Consider the following 20,372-nt stretch of genomic DNA (forward strand, 5'->3'; position numbering starts at 1 on the left):
TGGGTGGACGAGCTCACAGCCCACCTTTTTTTTTTTTTTATTGCCCTTGTAGGCAAACGAGCATACGGCCCACCTGATGGTGAGTGGTTACCGTCGCCCATGGACTTCAGCAATGCCAGGGGCAGAGCCAAGCCGCTGCCTACCACCTGGTGTTAAGTGGTCACAGGAGCCCAGAGACATACACAACGTAAATGCGGCACCCACCTTGAGATATAAGTTCTAAGGTCTCAAGTATAGTTACAACGGCTACCCCACCCTTCAAACCGAAACGCATTACTGCTTCACGGTAGAAAATAGACAGGGTGGTGGTACCCACCCGCGTGGACTCATAAGGGTCCTACCACCAGTGCAGAAAATAGGCAGGGTGGTAAAATCATAGCCCATCTGAAATTGAGTTGTTCCTACAATCCAGAGATGTCACAGCATGAATGCCACCCACCTTGAAAAATAAGGTCTGATTCACAATTGTTTTGCCTTTCAGGCCATTGTTGAAACCAGAACGCATAATAACTTCAGGGCAGAAATAGGTATGGTTGGGGTTTTAACGAGCTGCCTATACACCTTCCCATTAATAAATGGTTTCATGTTACATCAATACGCATTTAAAGACACTCGAACTTAAGCTCTTAACACCTAGCAGCTTTGTCAGTATTCATTTTCTAGTTTCTTCTCGAAATGTTCGAAAACTTTTCACCGTATTACCGTTGCAAGTTCGGGGTTCTCACGAGGGATACTGTAGATTGAAAAGGATTTTCGTGTTAAATCCCAAGGCTTCTTTTTGTTCGACGAATTATGAAAGAGTTATTAGGTTTCATTCATAAATATACTTTAAATTCTATAGAATATAGAGCGTTATTTGATTCATATTTTAGTAATTCGGTCGGAGCAATTATAAATTAAATTTTTGTATGCCATCTGGCAATTTAGTCAGTGCCTAAATTGAAACTTATGACTCACAATATACCTTATTACGTATTAAGATAACCTCTGTCTTTGAAATTGTTTTTTTATGTTTTATGGTTTTTATGTGAAAACTAACTACAATATAAGTTAATAAATACTTTAATAATAATAATAAAAAAATATAGAATGAATCGTTCAAGATTATAATATAAGAAAATAAAACAATTTTCATAATCTCAATGTATTTATAATCAACTTCCAATTATTATACTAACATTAATATCACAGTTCATAGGTGTTTAAGAAATCATGTCATATCAAATGCCAAGATCTATGAATGATTAGTAATTTAGTTAATGTGTAAAGAAAATAACATTTATTTACGAAATTGTCGTTTTGAAGTGAATAATACTTTGAACAAAAAATAACTACAAGCTATATTACATTTAAGGTAAATTTATCCATACTAATTATCGTTGGGGATTCAGAGAACTTTAAGTAAGTAAATGAAATACAAACATAATTAATACTACAAAGGCTTGGCAGTTTTTGAATGGGGTTTTCGTCTTCGCGATAAGAGAATCTCTGGTGTAAGATAAGCGCCAACTGTATTCTCTATTTAAGTTAGGGTAATTTTTAATTTCAATGGCCTCGCGTGTCATACATAATTATGTCGACTTGACTTGTTCCTTTATTTAGATTTTGTCAAATATTATCAAATGATCGTTATCACAGTCAAGACTATGTAGATACACAGCAATATTGTGCTGCTAAGATGGAAATAGTAAGAAGAAAACAATAAACACAAGATAAATTGGAAAAAGTAGTTTAAATTTGCGTGTGACTTACGAAAACCGAATAAAATACTATGAGACACGAAATAAAATTAAAAAGCCTGTAAAATTACTTGAGCTTATTTATTGTTGGAAAGCTGAAGAAGCTTTCATATTTATTTACTTTAAAACCTATTCCGCTCTTCTGATCATAGCAGTTTATTTTCATAAAAATATTTGGAAACAAATTGAATTTCAGTATTATAAAATTTATAAATTATCAAAACGACAATTTCGGTTAGACATAAAGTTACAAAACTATTTACATCAAATTCGTATAAATTACAAGTTTCAAAATCATTGGCCTAGATAATTTCAGAATTGAGTGGTTTTTAATCTAAGTGAAACGCAACGAACCCAACTTACAAAAGTATGCATGTACAGCGAGTAATTAAATATATATTGTACGTTATTTGTACAGGTTTTTTATTTATTTTATTTATTACTTCACAAAGATATTTATAGAAAAAAATTCACAACAACAAGCTTTTAGGATAGGTAACATGAAAACTATATCTAATGAGCAAAAGAAATATATCAAATCAGATACGGTAACATCGAAATTTGGAATTTCAGTACAATTTTAGAAGAAATCATTACCGAACATATAATAACAAATAAATTATAAATTAATATAGTAAATTTTGGTACTTGAATCATGAGATCTAATTCCAAATATCTTGACAAACTGTACACAATAATAGCGTCACTGCCACATTATTATTTTGCAATTGATAATATTTGTCATATACTATAATATTTATTGTTCAGTTCTTACCGCCTGGTCTGTTTCAAAGCCCATCCACTGCTACCTGTAATGAAATTATTTTATTAATTTTTAATGATTATTATTTGATTACCTATAAATTTATTTTATTAATTTGTCATTAAAGTTAGCCGTCATAATTCATATCATGTCCTATTAATCAAATAGTCTGCTAGTCAAATAATAATTCAATTACAAAGCTAATTGCTTAACTCGATGTATCGACTATATTCTGTGGTGTAAAGTCAAAAGCAGTAAATAAATAAATAATTGCTACTCTTGACCCTACTTGACTCCTTTGTAATTTAATTAATTGTATTGATTGTCGAAGCTTCGACAGTGAAATTAGCTGTCGTCTACAATGTTCCCTAAGGGCCGTATTAATAAGTACGGACCCACGAACGCATAACTGGTGTTAAAGTGTGAGCATTTGGTAATACCGCGTCCTCTTGTGCACGTATAATCTTGATTTTATTAATATACTAGCTGGCCCGGCAGACTTCGTAGTGCCTCAATCGATAAAATATAAAAGACCTAAACTTTTGTATAAAATAAACTTAAAACAAACAAAAGGAATTCGTCCGACGGGGGACGAATCAAAGGAAAAACAAAATTGCTATTTAATTCGAGCATTTTCGTATTTATCTACCTTTTAAACCTTCTCTGGACTTCTACAAATAATTCAAGACCAAAATTAGCCAAATCGGTCCAGCCGTTCTCGAAATTTAGCGAGACTAACGAACAGTAATTCATTTTTATATATATAGATATCCATGGGTTTATCCATAAATAACCCGGAGCAGTGACTGGTAATGAACGCAAAGCGCAAGAATATATTTTATTTCCACAAATGATTCACAAAAATTTAACGTACAGAATAACAGAATCTGTAGACAATTCATGAATAGCACCTAACGATTTACACCAAGAAGTTTTCCGTGATATCAGAAAGAAAACTGTAATTGAGGTCTTCTCTTTGAAATCGTCTGAATCGTATTTAATAAATAGCAAGGGGGAAATAAAGTTAAGGCTTCAAGTAAGTTTATTTGAAAACAAACATTTCAACAAATATTTGATGTATTTTATTTGTTTTAAATAAAATAACACTTATTGCGGCATAACTATAATAGATAGACGTAATATGCTGTCGCGACACTTTTTGTAAATAATAATGTGTTCTACAAAGTCGTAGTACATTATTTTATTCTATCATCAATAGTTTTTGCAGGGCACGCGATGTAAATAATATTTCAGGTATTTTTTTTACACTTTGGGTTATATTATTGGAGTTTTAGTAATTTCCCTAAATCCCTAAATTAATAAATATCCCTAATTTTGTTCAAAAAAGGTTATAGCCTATGTCACTTGGGAATAGTGTAGCTTCCAAACAGTGAAAGAATTTTTAAAATCGGTTCAGTAGTTTCGGAGCCTATTCAATACAAACAAAAAAAACAAATCTTTCCTCTTTATAATATATAATATAATATATAATAAGTATAGATAGTATCTGTATAAAATATAGATAGTCTTTGAAGGACCTTACGCGAGTTTTTCTATCAGAAATATGGAGCTTTTGAAGCTACCTCATTAGTCTGGTCATTAGTGTCGCTGCCTACAATACTATGGGTATTTGATTCCCATCCAAACTCCAATACATTTGATAAATACAATTGGTATTAGATGTATTGGAGTAATTGAGGCTTGAATATGCTTGTTGTTTTCCCATATAGCTCAAACCTATTGTATGGGGAACTCTTGATTCAAAATTGTACCTCCGCATGCTTTATATGCTAACATTTTCTGCCACTCCATCCTCCAGTGAACAAAATGCAAATTTGCGACCAAATTTTGTAACTATATCATACTTCAAACAGCATGTTTTAGGTGCAGCCCGTCATAAACAATTGTCCGTGTAAAACTTCAGTTGCTAATGAAAGCCAATTTCCTGTAGCAAATTTGGATTGCAGCCAAAATTCTCTGTGTCCATACGAGACGAAATTTCGAATTCAGCACGTAATGTCAAGTGCAGTTTGTAGTCGGTCACTTTAACTGCTATTTTAATAGTTTTGGTTGTTCAGTATTAATAGAATAAAAATTAATAGGTTGTTCGGAAAGTAATTTCGTTTTTTCCCGACTGAGGATTTAATTGTATTATTTCTGGACCCAATTTCACATTTAAGCCGTATAATTTTTATATGGTTTGAGAGCTGATATACCAAGGCTTGTGTGTGAAAATTTTCAATTAATTCTACGTAGTAGTTTTTGATTGGTGCCTTTTAAAATATGGAGAGCTATAAGTAGCATTTTCGAAATATCAATATTTTACTACAAAAAGGGTAAAAATGCTATTCAAGCCAGAAATAAATTAACCGAAGCGTATGAAGAAGGTGTGTTGACAGTACGCCAGTGCCAGAACTGGTTCGCTAAATTTCGATCCGGCAATTTTGATGTCGAAGATGCACCACGTTCGGGAATGCCGCGCCGGTTGAAGCTGATAAAGTCGCGATAAAGGCATTAGTTGATGCAAACCGGCGAATAACAACAAATGAGATCGGATTGAGGTTAAATTTATCAAATTCTACAGTTTATGACCATTTGAAAGGCCTGGGATTATTCTTGAAGTATGTGTTCATTTCCACAAAAAAAAAAACGAAATTACTTTCCGAACAACCCAAATATATAATAATAATAAATGTTTAGGTCAGAAAAAAAGCATCGCGTCTTATTATAAACATGAATATGTGCTGTACTGAAATTAAAATAGTAGGTACCTATATTTAAAATTCTAAATAATTTTCACAAACATATTGGAACCCAGAAATCTTTTAATCTAAATTTGAAGCTAATTGCTAATACTTAAGTAGGCGAATTTCTGCATAGTTCGTAAATACTTTAAATCTATCTAAAATAATATTTTTTAAAGTTCATTACTTTCTAACAAAAATTAAGCATTTCACAAAAAAAAGTTACGCTTCAGTACGTTATTTTATGATTGTAAATGAATAAAATCTGTTAAATAAAAAACCTTGGTCAATTAATTTTGGGTACATTCGCATTGAATTGGCAAATCATCATAAAAGCAGAGTTAAGGTATCCATAATTTGTATATCTGGTAGAAGTTTTGATGAGCTCGCGGCTCTCTTAACCAATAAGTATTTTTTCTAGTATCCATTCAACGAGACGTATCTCGCCATCCATCTTAAGACACGACCGTCGACTTCTGAGTTGTAAAGCCTAGCGACTGTCCTACCCTCCAAACCGAAATGCGTTACTGCATCGCAGTAGAAATATGTAGATAGAATAGTACCGTGCGTGTTCACAAGTAAAAAACATTAGGATAATACTGCTTCCTACAAGTATATTTTAATTTGTAACCAGACACGATATGGTTGTATAAAATCCTCTAAATAAAAATTTAAATTTCATGTTTACATATTTTATGTATAATTAAATATATTGTCTTAATGCAGACTGAAACAGCTGCACAAAACTACGACGCCACGGTAAAAGTCTAAAAGTCATAAATTCTAGTTTCCGGCAATTAGTTCTGGGCAGTGCATGGATAACTTAAAATATTTTTACGACTTCTGCAATACGTTTCAACCTGGAAATAAAGCAATTAGGAAACAAATAATTCAGATTTATGGGAAAACATATGGTTGAAACTGGGTATGATTTGAAAGTACAGACAGATAGCACAAATACCAGGATCCGGTTAAATGAAGAGTCTTGTTTTCTAAGCTATTTCAAGATGGTCGAAAAGTTTACGCATAAAAAATTTTTTTTTAAAAACCCGATTAAATGAGGAGTCTTGTTTTCTAAGCTATTTCAAGATAGTCGAAAAATTTACGCATCAAAGATTTTTTTTATCAAGATCCGATTAAATGAAGAGTCTTGTTTTCTAAGCTATTTCAAGATAGAAGAAATATTTACGCAGCAAATATTTTTTTTTACCAAGATCCGATTAAATGAAGAGTCTTGTTTTCTAAGCCATTTCAAGATAGTCGAAAAACTTACGCATCAAAGATGTGGTACTGGAGATTTCTATTGGAAATCTTTTAGGCGGACTTTCATACTAACAACTCCGTTATAAAAAACCTTAAGATTAAGAATCGCTTATTGTTGAATGCGCAAAAACAACATATTTTGTTTGGTTGCGCAGAAACGTGTGCTCCAGGGCCAGATTATAGGGAAGAAATTGAGTAGATAATTACCTTGCTTGCTAGATTTTATGAGAATACCTCTAGCTATGGTCAGGTACTTCCTTCCACTATTATCAGATTTTTTCGCAATTAGGTAAAAACTTCATGTCAAGGGAAAAAATGTGGATCCACAATATGCACTTTTAATGAAAATAAATATAATAAAATAAAAATACAAATAAAAAAGTCTTATTTCATTAATAAAAAAAACATAAGCGTGATTAATGAAAATCGCTCTAATAAGATGGAACTGCTTCGAATGGTTTTTTTTTTTTTTTTTTTTTTTTTTTTTTTTTTTTTTTTTTTTTTTTTTTTTTTTTTTTTTTTTTTTTTTTTTTTTTTTTTTTTTTTTTTTAAACAATCACGCCACGTTAACTGGTCCCGTGATAAGTTCGTAAAGAACTTGTGTTACAGGTACCAGATAACGGAAATAAATGTAAGATTTTTATTATACACATACATATATTTAATATACATCCATAAAAGACATTTATGTTTATCATATAAATATCTTCCCTTGGCGGGATTCGAACCCGCGACCCCCTTGTGTAGTGACCATGTCACTTACCACTACACCAGACGGCCGTTAAACGTTGGAAGACCTTGAGCAAATAATGCAGGTTGCGCTTGCTGCATTGATAGGCACATAAAACTGGGTATTTTTTATATACCTACGTCTGTGTCTGTTAAGATGGCAGTATTTAGTTTATGCTGCTTTTTAAATTCGAGGACTAAACGTAAACACAATACGTAATACACAAATCACGGGGAGCCAGACTTGCTTGATTTACTAATGGCGTCCTCGTCTGTCGATTGTTGGGTATATTTGTGTACTTGTAGGATTATAATCGGGGCCAAAAATAGAAAAAAATTTCATCAATGTTAGGGGCAGTCTGCAAACAAAAAAATATACTTTCGTAAATATACTTTTGTAGGCAGCGGCTTGGCTCTGCCCCTGGCATTGCTTAAGTCCATGGGCGACGGTAACCACTCACCATCAGGTGGGCCGTGTGCTCGTCTGCCTACAATAGTCGTGACTATTTAAGCGTTTTGTATATTTTAAAGCCTTGCTTAAAAAATAGCAAAATACTAGTATAATTGGAACAAAAGCATTGAATTGTAAACTATAAATTTCAAAAATGATTCCGGAACGAAATATTTTGGATGAATTTCTATTTTAAACACCTTTTTTTTTAAACTTATTTACTTCATGTACATTAAACAATTATCTATGATTTTGACGGTTAAATACAACGATAATAATAGTATTTAGTCATTCAAAATCGTTGGATATAATATAATATGACAATAGTACAACTACCAGAAATGTTTAATTTATTTAATGGTCTAATTTTAAGTCCGTTTTGCTACTAAAATGCGATATTAATTCTCATTGCTAAATATTTTATTACTTAATAAATCTCCAACATTTCTGTGTAACATCAAGGCAGATTATATGATGAGCACAGCTGGCCGGTCGGAAGCTTGTGCCCATAATTTAGTCATGTCATAAAAATGAAAATGTTCTCGTTACATTATTTTTCTTTACACATATTAAGAATGTAAGTACTGTAATTTTTCAGAGATCTATTGAATTTAACCTTCATTGTCAGTTGACTGTCATCATCAGTCATCATTTCAGTGTTTTATATTAGCATTATTATAACAATATTATGTATCGTATAAACATTGGCATATCTTAACACTGTGTCAATGATTTTAACAAAAGAAAATAGATGATAGACATTGAGATAAATAAAACTTTTATAAAAACGGATGTTCGATGTAGAGAACTTATTAAATTTTTACACGATAAATAGCTGTTAACGCTTCCAATAAAATTTCATACTCCTTCGTCCGCCAAATTAGCGTAAAAAGGGATACAAAATTTTTGCTTCACGTATTATTATATAGATACTAATTTATACAGTAATTAGACGCGTCGTTTTGAAGGGCGTGAGTAACGTATTAGAAAATCATTATCATGCAAATGAGTAGCTTTCATAACGTTGCTCCTGGCTGGGATTATAAACAGTAATCGGATTTTAGCTCTGATTTTAATTAGTTGTTCAAGGTCTACCATCAAGGTTCGAGCTGTATCAATTATACTAGTAATTAGTTCCAAGTCTATAATGATATTGTAGTAGTAGAGTAAGATTTTTAGTGATGTAACAATAGCTTGTGAACCGAAAAGTGTACCATCATCCTGTCTATTTCATTCATCATTTCTCTTTCCACACTCCTCTATCATATACCATTTCTTCGCTCACTCCTCTCTTATTCACAGCCTATTCATAGCCGTTACGCTTTCCAATTGGGACTTAGATTTCAGGTCTCAAGTTCGGTATTGGAATTCACGTAAATATGTCTTCGTCAAAAACCAGGAGGGGCATGAGGTTGTTCGTCTACCTACTCAATAAGAAAAAAAATATAAGAAATAATTATTGCTTATCTATAATATTATTATAATATATTGATTCTAGAAATTTAATAGTCTATGACAATAGACCCATAATAATGTTCAAACTTATAATATCAATTAATTAAAGTCGAATTTCGACTACTGAGAAACCACTAGTTCAATTTTAAAACACCTTACATTGTACTTTACTATTACTTAACGGTATTAATCAAGCTGATTTTCTTAAATAAATACAGTGTAAGTGTTTGAATTCGGAACGTCAAAGGTGTCAACGAGCGACGTCCGCTATGACGCCTTACCCCTTTCCATTTCCAGCCGTCATGGGCGACACATCTGTTTCTTATTTCTTATAATCATTAATTTTAAATTCTTTATTTTGTCACTTATAGATAAATAAATTCAAACTAATAATACAGTCCACTCTTATTCACAACGCAACATATGGTCCTTCTCCCGTGAAACAATCGGATCGACGACCTGCGGAAAATACAATTTGAAAACCGACGCTTAACCGCCATCTTAAAATCGTCGGAGCTTCATCGGCTGGACAAAATTTAGCTATTCAACAAAGATTGCTGAAGATATCGTCAACAAGCAAGTTCAACATTCAATACAATTTGGAAGCCTTGGACATCACAGGAACCAATTCTGATGATACATTCAAGCAGATTGCACCATCCACTGTGAGTCCGTTCCAATCATCTCATACATTCCCTTCATAATTTTTTTAATTCTAATATAAATCTTGAAAATTTTCATTCTATTGCAATTATTACTTCATATTAATGTGTTTTTATCAAAAAAAGTGCATAATTTATTCGAACGTTTTGAATACGTTGCTATTTCGTCATACATTTATAACTACAGTCAATTTTTATATTCATCTCTAAAAAATTAATAAATAAAAACGATTTCAAAACTACAGCATTAATAAAATACATATTTATAAAATTTGCAAATAATACATCATTATATTTTATAACATTTGAAATTCTATTTCGATTCAATTTTTTTTAAATTTGTCATCTGTCATCTTATAATTTTCATTTCTTGTCCTCATAATCTTATTGGCTTACATAAAAAATGGCAGACATGAAAAGTCTAATTAAAAAACGAGCTTCAATTAAAGCAAAACTAACACAATTTTCATCATATATCAACATTTCTAAATCGTGCCAAAAACTAAGTGAGAGTCAAGTGATAGAAATCGAATATCGACTTCAAAAATTCGAGTCATTATACGAGAAATATGATGCATTACAGAACGATTTGGAGTCGGTAGTGGATGATCCCAACGAGCAATATGCGGAGCGTGAGGAATTCGAGAAGCAATGTTACGGCTTAGTAGCTTCTTCACGTCAGCTGATCAGTGCAGCGCGCAAGCCTCTACAGGGTGAAGCAGTCTCCGAGGTGGGCTCTTGTGGTGCACATACACACAAACACAACTCAATAAGATTGCCTAAAATAGACCTTCCAAAATTCAATGGTGCTTATCATGATTGGCTGGAATTTAGAGACACTTTTATTTCAATTATTCATATAAACAACAACATTGATAACATTAATAAGTTACACTACCTGCGTGCTTCTTTAAAGGGAAGTGCAGCACTTGTAATTAATAATTTAGATTTTACATCTACCAACTATGATATTGCCTGGAAGTTACTCTGTGACAGGTATGACAATAACCGTCTGCTGGTCAATAACCATGTTCAAATGCTTTTCAATGTAGAACCAATTAATAAGGAAGCAAGCAAAGCATTGCGTTACATCATTGATATTACGAATAAGAATCTTAGGGCTTTATCAACATTAGGTCAACCGGTTCAACACTGGGACACTCTCATTATTCATTTAATGACGAGTAAGTTAGACCAAGTCACAAACCGTCAGTGGGAAGAGTATAGAAACTCATTATGTGATTCACCTACATTCTCTACATTCATCACATTCCTTAATAATAGAGCTGACTTATTGGAAACGATTGAACAGACAAAGTTGGTAAAATTACAGAGCGATTTATCGAAAAACAGTAACATTAAAACAAAAAGTTTAATTGTTTCTGAAAACAAATTAAAACCAATTTCATGTCCTATGTGTAAGCAGTCACATTTCTTATTCCTTTGTCCAGAATTTAGAGAATTATCAGTTCAGACACGTTTGGAAAAAGTTCAACAGTTTGGATTATGTAGCAATTGTCTTAGAGTAGGTCACAATTCAAAAATTTGTAGGTTAGGTCCTTGTAAATATTGTACTGTTAAACATAATACCTTGTTGCATGTTCATAATGAACCTAATTCAAATAGTGCAACCATTGCTCTCTCAGCGGAACATTCAACTGAAAATAGTAAGTTATTGTCAAATTGTAACAATACAACTAGTCTTGCTTTCTCAGCTAAGCACACTACTGATAGTCGTCTAACATTACTTTCGACGGCCCTTGTTCAAGTGGAGGATTTCAAGGGAAATCAGTACACCGCACGAGTGTTGTTGGATAATGGAAGTACAGCAAACTTCATATGCAAAGACTTAGTCAAAAAGCTAAATTTATCCACTTATAAAATAAAATCAAAGGTAATGGGCATTAATGCAAAAATTTCAAACTGCGACGAAGCATGTGAAATTTCATTTACATCAAAAAATCAAGTATTTAGAGCTAGCATACAATGTTTTGTACTACCTAAAATATCATTATGCATACCTCAAGTTTACATAAATACAAAGGCTATTCCTATACCTTCGGACATCCGTCTAGCCGACCCCAACTTCAATACTCCGTCTTCCATAGACATTCTTCTTGGAGCTGAAGTCTTTTGGGACGTCATTGGCGCGGATCGTATCCACATGGGTAGGAATTTGCCCATGTTATGTGATTCGAAATTAGGATGGTTAATTTCTGGGTCAATACCTCAGAACAGCCACCCACAACAAACATGTATGTTAATCAATAGCATACATGAAGATTTAACTCGATTCTGGGAGTTAGATTCTATTGCTACAAAACATACTTTAACAGCAGATGAAAGAGCTTGTGAACAAATATTTATCAATACTACATCCCGTAACAAAAACGGACGTTTTGTAGTCAACATTCCTTTAAAGGAAACGCCTAGTGTACTAGGTGATTCTTATACATTAGCTAAACGTCGATTTTTTTCCTTAGAAAAACGTTTAAGCCGCAACGAAAACTTCAAACAACAATATGTAGAATTCATGAAAGATTACATTAAATTAGGACACATGTCAGAAAATACCAATTTCAAGCAATCTGAACTGTCGAGCTCCTCTTATTTTTTACCACATCATGGTGTAATACGAGAATCAAGCACTACTACGAAATTAAGAGTAGTTTTTGACGGTTCCGCTAAGACATCATCAGGTAAATCATTTAATGACATCCAAATAGTAGGGCCCATTCTTCAAAATGATTTACTGTCAATTTTGCTTAGATTTAGACAACACAAATATGTAGTTTGTGCAGATATAGAAAAGATGTATCGTCAAATACTCGTTAATGATCCACACTGTAATTATCAACAGATAATTTGGAGAGAACATCCTACACATGCTCTCAAAACATACACATTAAATACAGTTACTTATGGAATGTCTTCATCACCATATCTAGCTACTAGATGTCTCATGCAGTTAGCTCAGGAGCATCCTGATCCATCCATTCAGTATACTATAGCAAATGACTTTTACATGGATGATTACATATCAGGAAATGCTACTATTGATACAACAATTAGTCAATGTCAAAGTGTAATTTCTGCTTTTCAAACTGCTCAATTCAACCTTAGGAAATGGAAATCAAATTCAACTGAAATTACACAAGCTTTATTAAGTAATCATAATCCATCTGACATTATTAACCTAAGTGAGAATGAGTTATCAAAAACGTTAGGTTTAAATTGGCATTGTACTGCTGATGTATTTTCTTTCAACATTAATTTATACCCCATTGTTAAGGTGACAAAACGTCATATTTTGTCAACTATTTCTCAGATCTTTGATCCTATTGGTCTCGTGGTACCATGTATTGTGAAAGCAAAGATCATAATGCAACAATTGTGGATCGCAAAATGTTCTTGGGATGACCCAATCCCAACAGACATCCATGATCTCTGGACTGAATTTCAAACAACATTACCTCTTTTAAACAGTTTAGAGATTCCCCGATGGATAACTTGTGATTTACCAGTCAAATTACAATTGCATGTCTTCTCAGATGCATCAGAGAAAGCATATGGTACATGCATCTATGTTCGTTCCATCACTTCTACGGGTGATGTGCATGTTCATCTTTTAACTGCTAAAAGCAAGATAGCCCCGATAAAGGCTACCACTATCCCACGGTTAGAACTATGCGCAGCTCTGTTAGGATCTCGCTTACATAAAAAAGTATGTCAATCCCTTACATTAAGTTTTCAAAAATCTATCTTTTGGTGTGACTCAACTATTGTTTTGGGTTGGCTATCCTCGGCATCAAATTTACTAAAACCATTTGTTAGGCATCGTATTTCTGAAATACAAGATAATGCAGGTGGATCATGGAGATATGTTCCGTCTTCAGAAAATCCCGCAGATCTCGTCTCACGAGGATTGAGTGCAGACAGAATCAATAAGTTCTCACTATGGTGGTCAGGGCCTCAATTCTTGTTAAATTGTGAAGAGAATTGGCCAACATTTCCTCAAATATTTTTAAATTTACCAGATATAGTTTGTTCCAATCAAGTGGACATAACTGAAAACACACATTGTTTAGCAAAAATTACAGAAAAATGTTCCTCTTTCTGTAAATTACAACGTATAGTGGCATATGTTATTAAGTTTATAAATAAATGTCAAAAGAAACCTACTAAGCAGAGCTCTGAATTAGAGCAATCATTGAACAAATTATTAAAATTTAGTCAGCAAGAAACATTCTTTGAAGAATACAATTTACTAAGTACAGGCAAAACATTACCTGTAAAAAATACATTATTAAAACTATCACCATTTCTTGACTCAAACAAATTGATAAGAGTAGGAGGCAGGCTCAACAACTCATTTTATGACTATAATGTTAAACATCCTATCCTTTTATCAAGTTCACATAAAATAACTCATCTCATTTTCAACATGTTTCATAAAACATTAAAGCATGCAGGTCCTTTGCTTTTGTTAGCTAGCATTCGTCATCACTACTGGCCCATTGGCGGTAGAAATTTAGCAAAAAAAACATGTCATCAGTGTATAAAATGCTGTCGAATAAAGGCAAATACACTTCAACCTGTGATGGGTAATCTTCCAGAACAACGTTTACATCTTGAATTTCCATTCTTAGACACTGGAATTGACTATGCCGGGCCAATCATGATAGCTGACCGAAAAGGCAGGGGATGCAAACTTGTAAAATCATTTATATGTGTATGTGTGTGTCTCGCTACGAGAGCTGTTCATCTTGAACTTGTTTCAGACATGACAAAAGAAGCATTTCTAGCTGCTCTTAGCCGTTTTATTGCTCGGAGGGGAAAACCACGCAACATTTTCTCAGACAACGGCACAACCTTTGTAGGAGCCTTTAACGAGTTGGCTCGATTTCTGTCACAAGATTTAGAACTTAGGAATTTCGATTCAAGTATTAAATTTTCATTTATCCCTGCTTATACTCCGCATTTCGGAGGTATTTGGGAGTCTGCAGTAAAATCAACAAAATATCATTTAAAGCGCACATTAGGTCTAACAAATTTAACTTTTGAAGAAATGGCAACATGTTTAACACAAATAGAAGCAATTCTAAATTCAAGACCTTTAACTCCTCTATCGGATGACCCATCCGATCTCACTCCATTAACCCCAGCTCATTTCCTTATCGGACGATCAGTGATATTTGCGCCACATCCTCAAGTACCAGATAGTACCAATATCACTAGTCTGCAGAGGTTTCGCAGAATAGAATATCTCAAGCAACACTTTTGGAAAAGGTTTTCTCAAGAATACATCTCGTGGTTGCAACAAAAATCTAAATGGTGTAAAACATCTGCAGAGCCTTTGAAAGTGGGTGATCTAGTCATCGTAAAGGAACCATCATCATCTCCGCTACTGTGGCCACTTGGACGCATACTTCAGCTGTACAGTGGTAGCGACGATATTGGAAGAGTTGCAGACATCTACACACGACGAGGCGTCATTCGCCGCGCTTTCAACACTATCTGCCCACTTCCCATCAATTATTGAAGACACTTCAACCGGGGAGTATGTTTGAATTCGGAACGTCAAAGGTGTCAACGAGCGACGTCGGCTATGACGCCTTACCCCTTTCCATTTCCAGCCGTCATGGGCGACACATCTGTTTCTTATTTCTTATAATCATTAATTTTAAATTCTTTATTTTGTCACTTATAGATAAATAAATTCAAACTAATAATACAGTCCACTCTTATTCACAACGCAACAGTAAGTGTATAATGTTATAATGCAAAAGAATATTTATTTTCGATTAACTTACCTTGGGTACATAGTGTGTAAATCCGGATGCACAGGAACATGGGTGGCATGTACGGCGTGAGGCGACATCGCAGCTGCATTGATTGCTCGTATCCGCGCCCTTAGTCTTTCATACTGCTCCGGTTGGTATTGTGCAGCTATCGTCACTGCACTCCCAGAATACTGTGCACATAAGGTCTATTGTTGAATGAATTATAACATAATGCCTGAAACGGCTGTCTAGTGAAGAGCAATCAAATAAATAAAGATTCCTACACTTTGAAAATACAAATCTCGAAATTAGAAACATAAAAACGGATTCGATTTTAACCGAAACATATTTTATATGGACTCTACTGTAAGCAGATTTAGATTTTGTCCAAGAACGATTTTAGAATAAAGATATTTTTTGTCACAAATTTTTGAACTGCTTTGTTGGATTTTAAAGCTAATCCAATAAATGGAAATTATAGTTCCGTACCGTCATAAATTTTTCTCATTCGGTTTTCAAAAGTTTTTATAAATTAAATTAAATTGGTTTCTTAGCAAATATTAGTTAAGACAAAAAATAATAAAATAAACTAAGAAGATACCATAAAAAAATTATATATACATCAAATTACTAAGTTTCTAAGAATTTAAACCTTTTAGTAAGTATTTAAGTCGTCGTGGCCTAACGGATAAGACGTCCGGTGCATTCGTGTTGAGCGATGCACCGGTGTTCGAATTTCAGGCGGGTATCAATTTTTCTAATAAAATACGTACTCAACAAATGTTCACGATTGATTTCCACGGTGAAAGAATAACATCGTATAATAAAAATGAAACCCGCAAAATTATAATTTGCGTAATTACTGGTGGTAGGACCTCTTGTGAGTCCGCGCGGGTAAGTACCTACCTACCTACTCTGCCTATTTCTACCATGAAGCAGTAATGCGTTTCGGTTTGAAGGGTGAGGCAGCCGTTGTACTGTTAAATCTAAGAACTTAGAACTGATATCTCGAGGTGGGTGGCGACATTTATGTAGTAAACGCCTATGGGCTCCAGTAACAATTTAACACCAGATGGGCATTGAGCTCATCCAACCATCTAAGCAACAACAAAAAAATAATTTATGTGGCTTACTCAGTCCAATAGCAAATTACAAACCTTCAACGCAGCGGCAGCTTGTTCATGAGTGGCTCTTGTTAAATCACGTCCATCAACGCTTAGTATCCTGTCCCCTCTATGCAGCATACCGTAAGCTGCTCCCGCCACGGATACTCCCGAAACAAATACACCGCAGGTATCCTCCTCGCCTTCAATCCCTTCAGAGTCACCGCCAAGACCGCCGACGATGTCCATACCTAGCCGCGATCCAGAACGGACCAAGCGAACCATCCGAACGCATCTGCGAGGTAATGTATCCCGTAAATCTCACAAAAGTCATCTATAAATTAATGTAAATTTAGGTGCGATAATTAATTTGACACATAAGTTAGTAAAAAGTCTATATTAAAAATAAAGTACAATAATATTTTATCTCGCTTTGTAAAGCACGGTGCAGTTAATATAAGTATGATATGTACAGGAAAAGCTCGTCTATTGAACGGATAGTTTCTAACAGTTTCGTTCTAAATCATGATATGAGCTACGTTTTCTCCACAACAGCTACTTTTCTCACTCAGTATTATCTACTGTAAGCACCCCGCGTTATATGAAGTTTCAAAACATTTGTGAAATTCTCAAAATTTCTCATTCAGTCTATTTCAAAAGTAGTAAATATTTCTTTAGTATTAATATTGTTTAAGTGAACTAGTGATATTAACTGCCTTATATGGCTTTGTCAGCTTGCAATAAATAAACAAATAAATAGACAATATTAAAAATTTCGAAATACAAGGGTCGCCTTTTGTCTAAGATAAACGTTAATACCTATAGGTATTACATTGACTATGATCTAAATAATTTACGGAATTCAATTTTAACATAACAAACCTTCTGTTACGTAAAAACAGATTTTGTATTGGAAATATCCTAATACATTTTAAATTAATGTTAATTGTATGTTCAATGTTAATTTGTATGAAGGATTTTATATTTGAATGCAGCGAAAGGTGAAAGCATCCTACTTATCTTGAACAGTTAATTAAAGTTCGTAGCAAGATAGAAAGACTCCACAAGCAAGCCTAACAGTTTTATAGTATTAACGAAAAGAGACAAAATTTAAGCTTAAAGCGTTCAGAATTTGCTCCGGATTCCGTTAAGGAATTAACTTACTTAGTTAATGTAGGTATAATGATATTAATAAGGTACGCTTTTCAAAGACGAGAGGGGCCAAGCTTGAAAATGTCGTAAAAAGTTCACATTCAAACTTTCAGTGAATATGTCGAACGCTATTTACAGTGAAATATCTTTTTGAGAATTTAACAGCACAAGCATATTACTTAAGTGAGATACTAAAACAATTTATTACATACACTAAAACAGCTTTATGGTGTTTTAAAAACTTTTATAACTCAGACATACTTACATACATAAATACAATAACAGAATTTGTTGCCAAAAGGGATGTGTTTACACAAAACTCAACGCTTAAGTCGAAGTGGTGCCAAAAGTCGACACGTTAAAGTAATTTAAAAAGAGAAAAACAAAATCTAGATTGAAAAGCTAAAGTTTACCTCGGTATTTCACTTGGCTCCTCCTCAAGAAGTTCGTGCAGTGTTGAGCACGAAGTAGCTTGTGTTCTCGCTGTTTAACAAACAAATTAAGTTTAAAAGAAACAATTAAACATTCTTAACATGGACGGAGCGCCGAACAAATGTGTAAATTCTCGAGGAGCTAAGCAAACGTCAAGACCCGTCTATCTACAATCTGTACGCAGCGTCTCCTCAACTACTTCGGACACGTGGCCCGAAAAAATCCTAAGAACTTGGAAAAAATTATAGTTGTAGGTCACGTGGAAGGAAAGAGAAGTCGAGGAAGATTGCCAACCAGGTGGACGGACATTGTTAAGGAGGCCACAAGCACCAGCGTCCCGGGCGCCATTAAGCAGGCCGAATGCAGGCAATATTGGAAGAAGCTGGTGCAAAAACTGGACCATGGTGGTCACGACCCTCAGTAATGAGGAAACGACAAAGCAGAAGAATAAGAAGAAGAACACACTTCTATGCGTACGTTAGCAATTCTTAATCATATTTCTTTTATTAAAATAATATGTATATCAGATAACAAGGTTTACGCTGCTTTACGTTAGGTAATTAAAATACTGGATCTCGTTTGTGAATATTAATTGGAAAATCTGACATTACAGATTATTTATTGAAATAACTAATTAAATGTCGAAGCATTGATAAACGATAGCTTTTTTTTAAAATATTTTACCTATAATGCAATATGATAAATTCTTGCTTGTTTTATATTTAAATAAATATTTTCTGCGATATATTTTTTTACTATAGAGGGACAAATGACCTCGTGGCAGAAATAGGCTCATGCCTGCAATGGATGCTCAAGATACTTCCTATTTCTATATTAGAGATATTATAGGAAAAAGTAGTAAAAACGTATACTCTATAGATTCTTCAAAGTATGTATGAATATGTCAATTATTGCTGATAAATATTTGAAAACCGATTGTGGATTGAGAAAAAGATAATATCAAACTACTGTCATTACGTGGGTAGAGTAACTAACTATTGTACAATTCGCGCTCAAATTGAAATTAAACGTTAAAGCATAAGCATTGTAATTAATTAACATCGTCAGTGTCAGATCCAATCCGACTGAAGAGCATAAGGCATTAATGCTAATGAAGTATTGTTCTCTTATTTAACACTAGCGACCCGCCCTCGCTTCGCTTCGGAAACATTAAAACACAAATGAAACAAAAAAAAAAAAAAAAAATTTTTTTTTTAAAAGTAGCCTATGTTCATCAGGGACAATGTCGGCTTCTAATGGAAAAAGAATTTTTCAAATCAGTCCAGTAGTTTCGGAGCCTATTCGAAACAAACAAACAAACAAATCTTTCCTCTTTATAATATTAGTATAGATATTAGTATAGATTCTGACTTACTTCTTCAAATGTGTATAATGTCTCTTAGTTCTAATTTTATTAGTTATATTTAAGCTCTAATATATTGCTCTGTATAACAAACAAACGAAATAATAAGTCTTTTTTATTGTAATGTAGTTCCGTATTTCTAAATAGAAATAAATTTCACAAAACCACAAAACCGGAAATGAAAGATATGGGGTTAAGTGATAATTCACTTAACCCGGTCAATGCAATATTAACATTCAACGTTTAAAAAAACTACTTTTCCAGTAGCGCAAACGTGGCAAAATTCGCCGATAAGAATAAAAATAGTAATAAGGAAAGTCCACTTTTGTTTACATGTAAAATAAAGATAAACTCACTAGAGTAAAGCGGTGCGGTTTTGGCAACGGGCGGCACCGAACCGGCTGGTAATACTACTAAGGTAACTTGCTCCCCTGTATTCCGAAGTGCAGACACTGCTTGTGCGTGAGTCGCACCGACAAGCGATGTCTCGATTCCCTGGACAAATCAATCGAATGAACATTAACAAGCATTTCAATCAGTCTTCTTTTCGTTTTGTGCATTAAATTTTATGGCGATGCTCCATCTCTTCCCTCGTAAAAGGAAATAAGAAGTTCACCGGAGAATTGGTAGCGGTATTTTCTGAATATAACACCAGCTTCTTGCGATCGGAAATCGACATTTACTACTAGTTAGGTAGGACCCACGCGGACCAACGTCTGGTAATTTGAAGGAT

At 33.8% G+C, this 20,372-nt stretch overlaps 2 protein-coding genes across 3 annotated transcripts in view; one reads left to right on the plus strand and one right to left on the minus strand.

The window, feature by feature from the left end:
* Window positions 1-1,136: 1,136 nt before the first annotated feature.
* The window catches only part of LOC114239804 (discs large homolog 1-like protein), a 36,583-nt gene continuing 17,347 nt past the window's right edge, over window positions 1,137-20,372 (minus strand). The window contains exons 6-10 of one of the 2 annotated variants that reach the window (XM_089729952.1): window positions 19,996-20,134; window positions 18,258-18,327; window positions 16,747-16,987; window positions 15,620-15,780; window positions 1,137-2,548 (exon numbers count right to left, since the gene is read on the minus strand). In XM_089729952.1, coding sequence (XP_089586078.1) covers window positions 2,545-2,548; window positions 15,620-15,780; window positions 16,747-16,987; window positions 18,258-18,327; window positions 19,996-20,134 — 615 coding nt within the window. In that variant the 3' untranslated portion in view covers window positions 1,137-2,544. Of the gene's footprint in view, window positions 2,549-15,615; window positions 15,781-16,746; window positions 16,988-18,257; window positions 18,328-19,995; window positions 20,135-20,372 lie in introns of those variants that run through there. The other variant, XM_089729953.1, reaches the window with a different exon arrangement.
* LOC149502387 (uncharacterized) lies at window positions 10,149-15,561 on the plus strand. Its single transcript, XM_089729951.1, has 2 exons — window positions 10,149-10,540; window positions 15,026-15,561. The coding sequence occupies exons 1-2, from the start codon at window positions 10,210-10,212 to the stop codon at window positions 15,346-15,348; spliced, it is 654 nt and encodes a 217-aa protein (XP_089586077.1). The 5' UTR covers window positions 10,149-10,209; the 3' UTR covers window positions 15,349-15,561.

This window comes from Bombyx mandarina, chromosome 09 (genome assembly GCF_030267445.1).
Source record: "Bombyx mandarina strain Sakado chromosome 09, ASM3026744v2".
NCBI classification, from domain to species: Eukaryota; Metazoa; Arthropoda; class Insecta; order Lepidoptera; family Bombycidae; genus Bombyx; species Bombyx mandarina.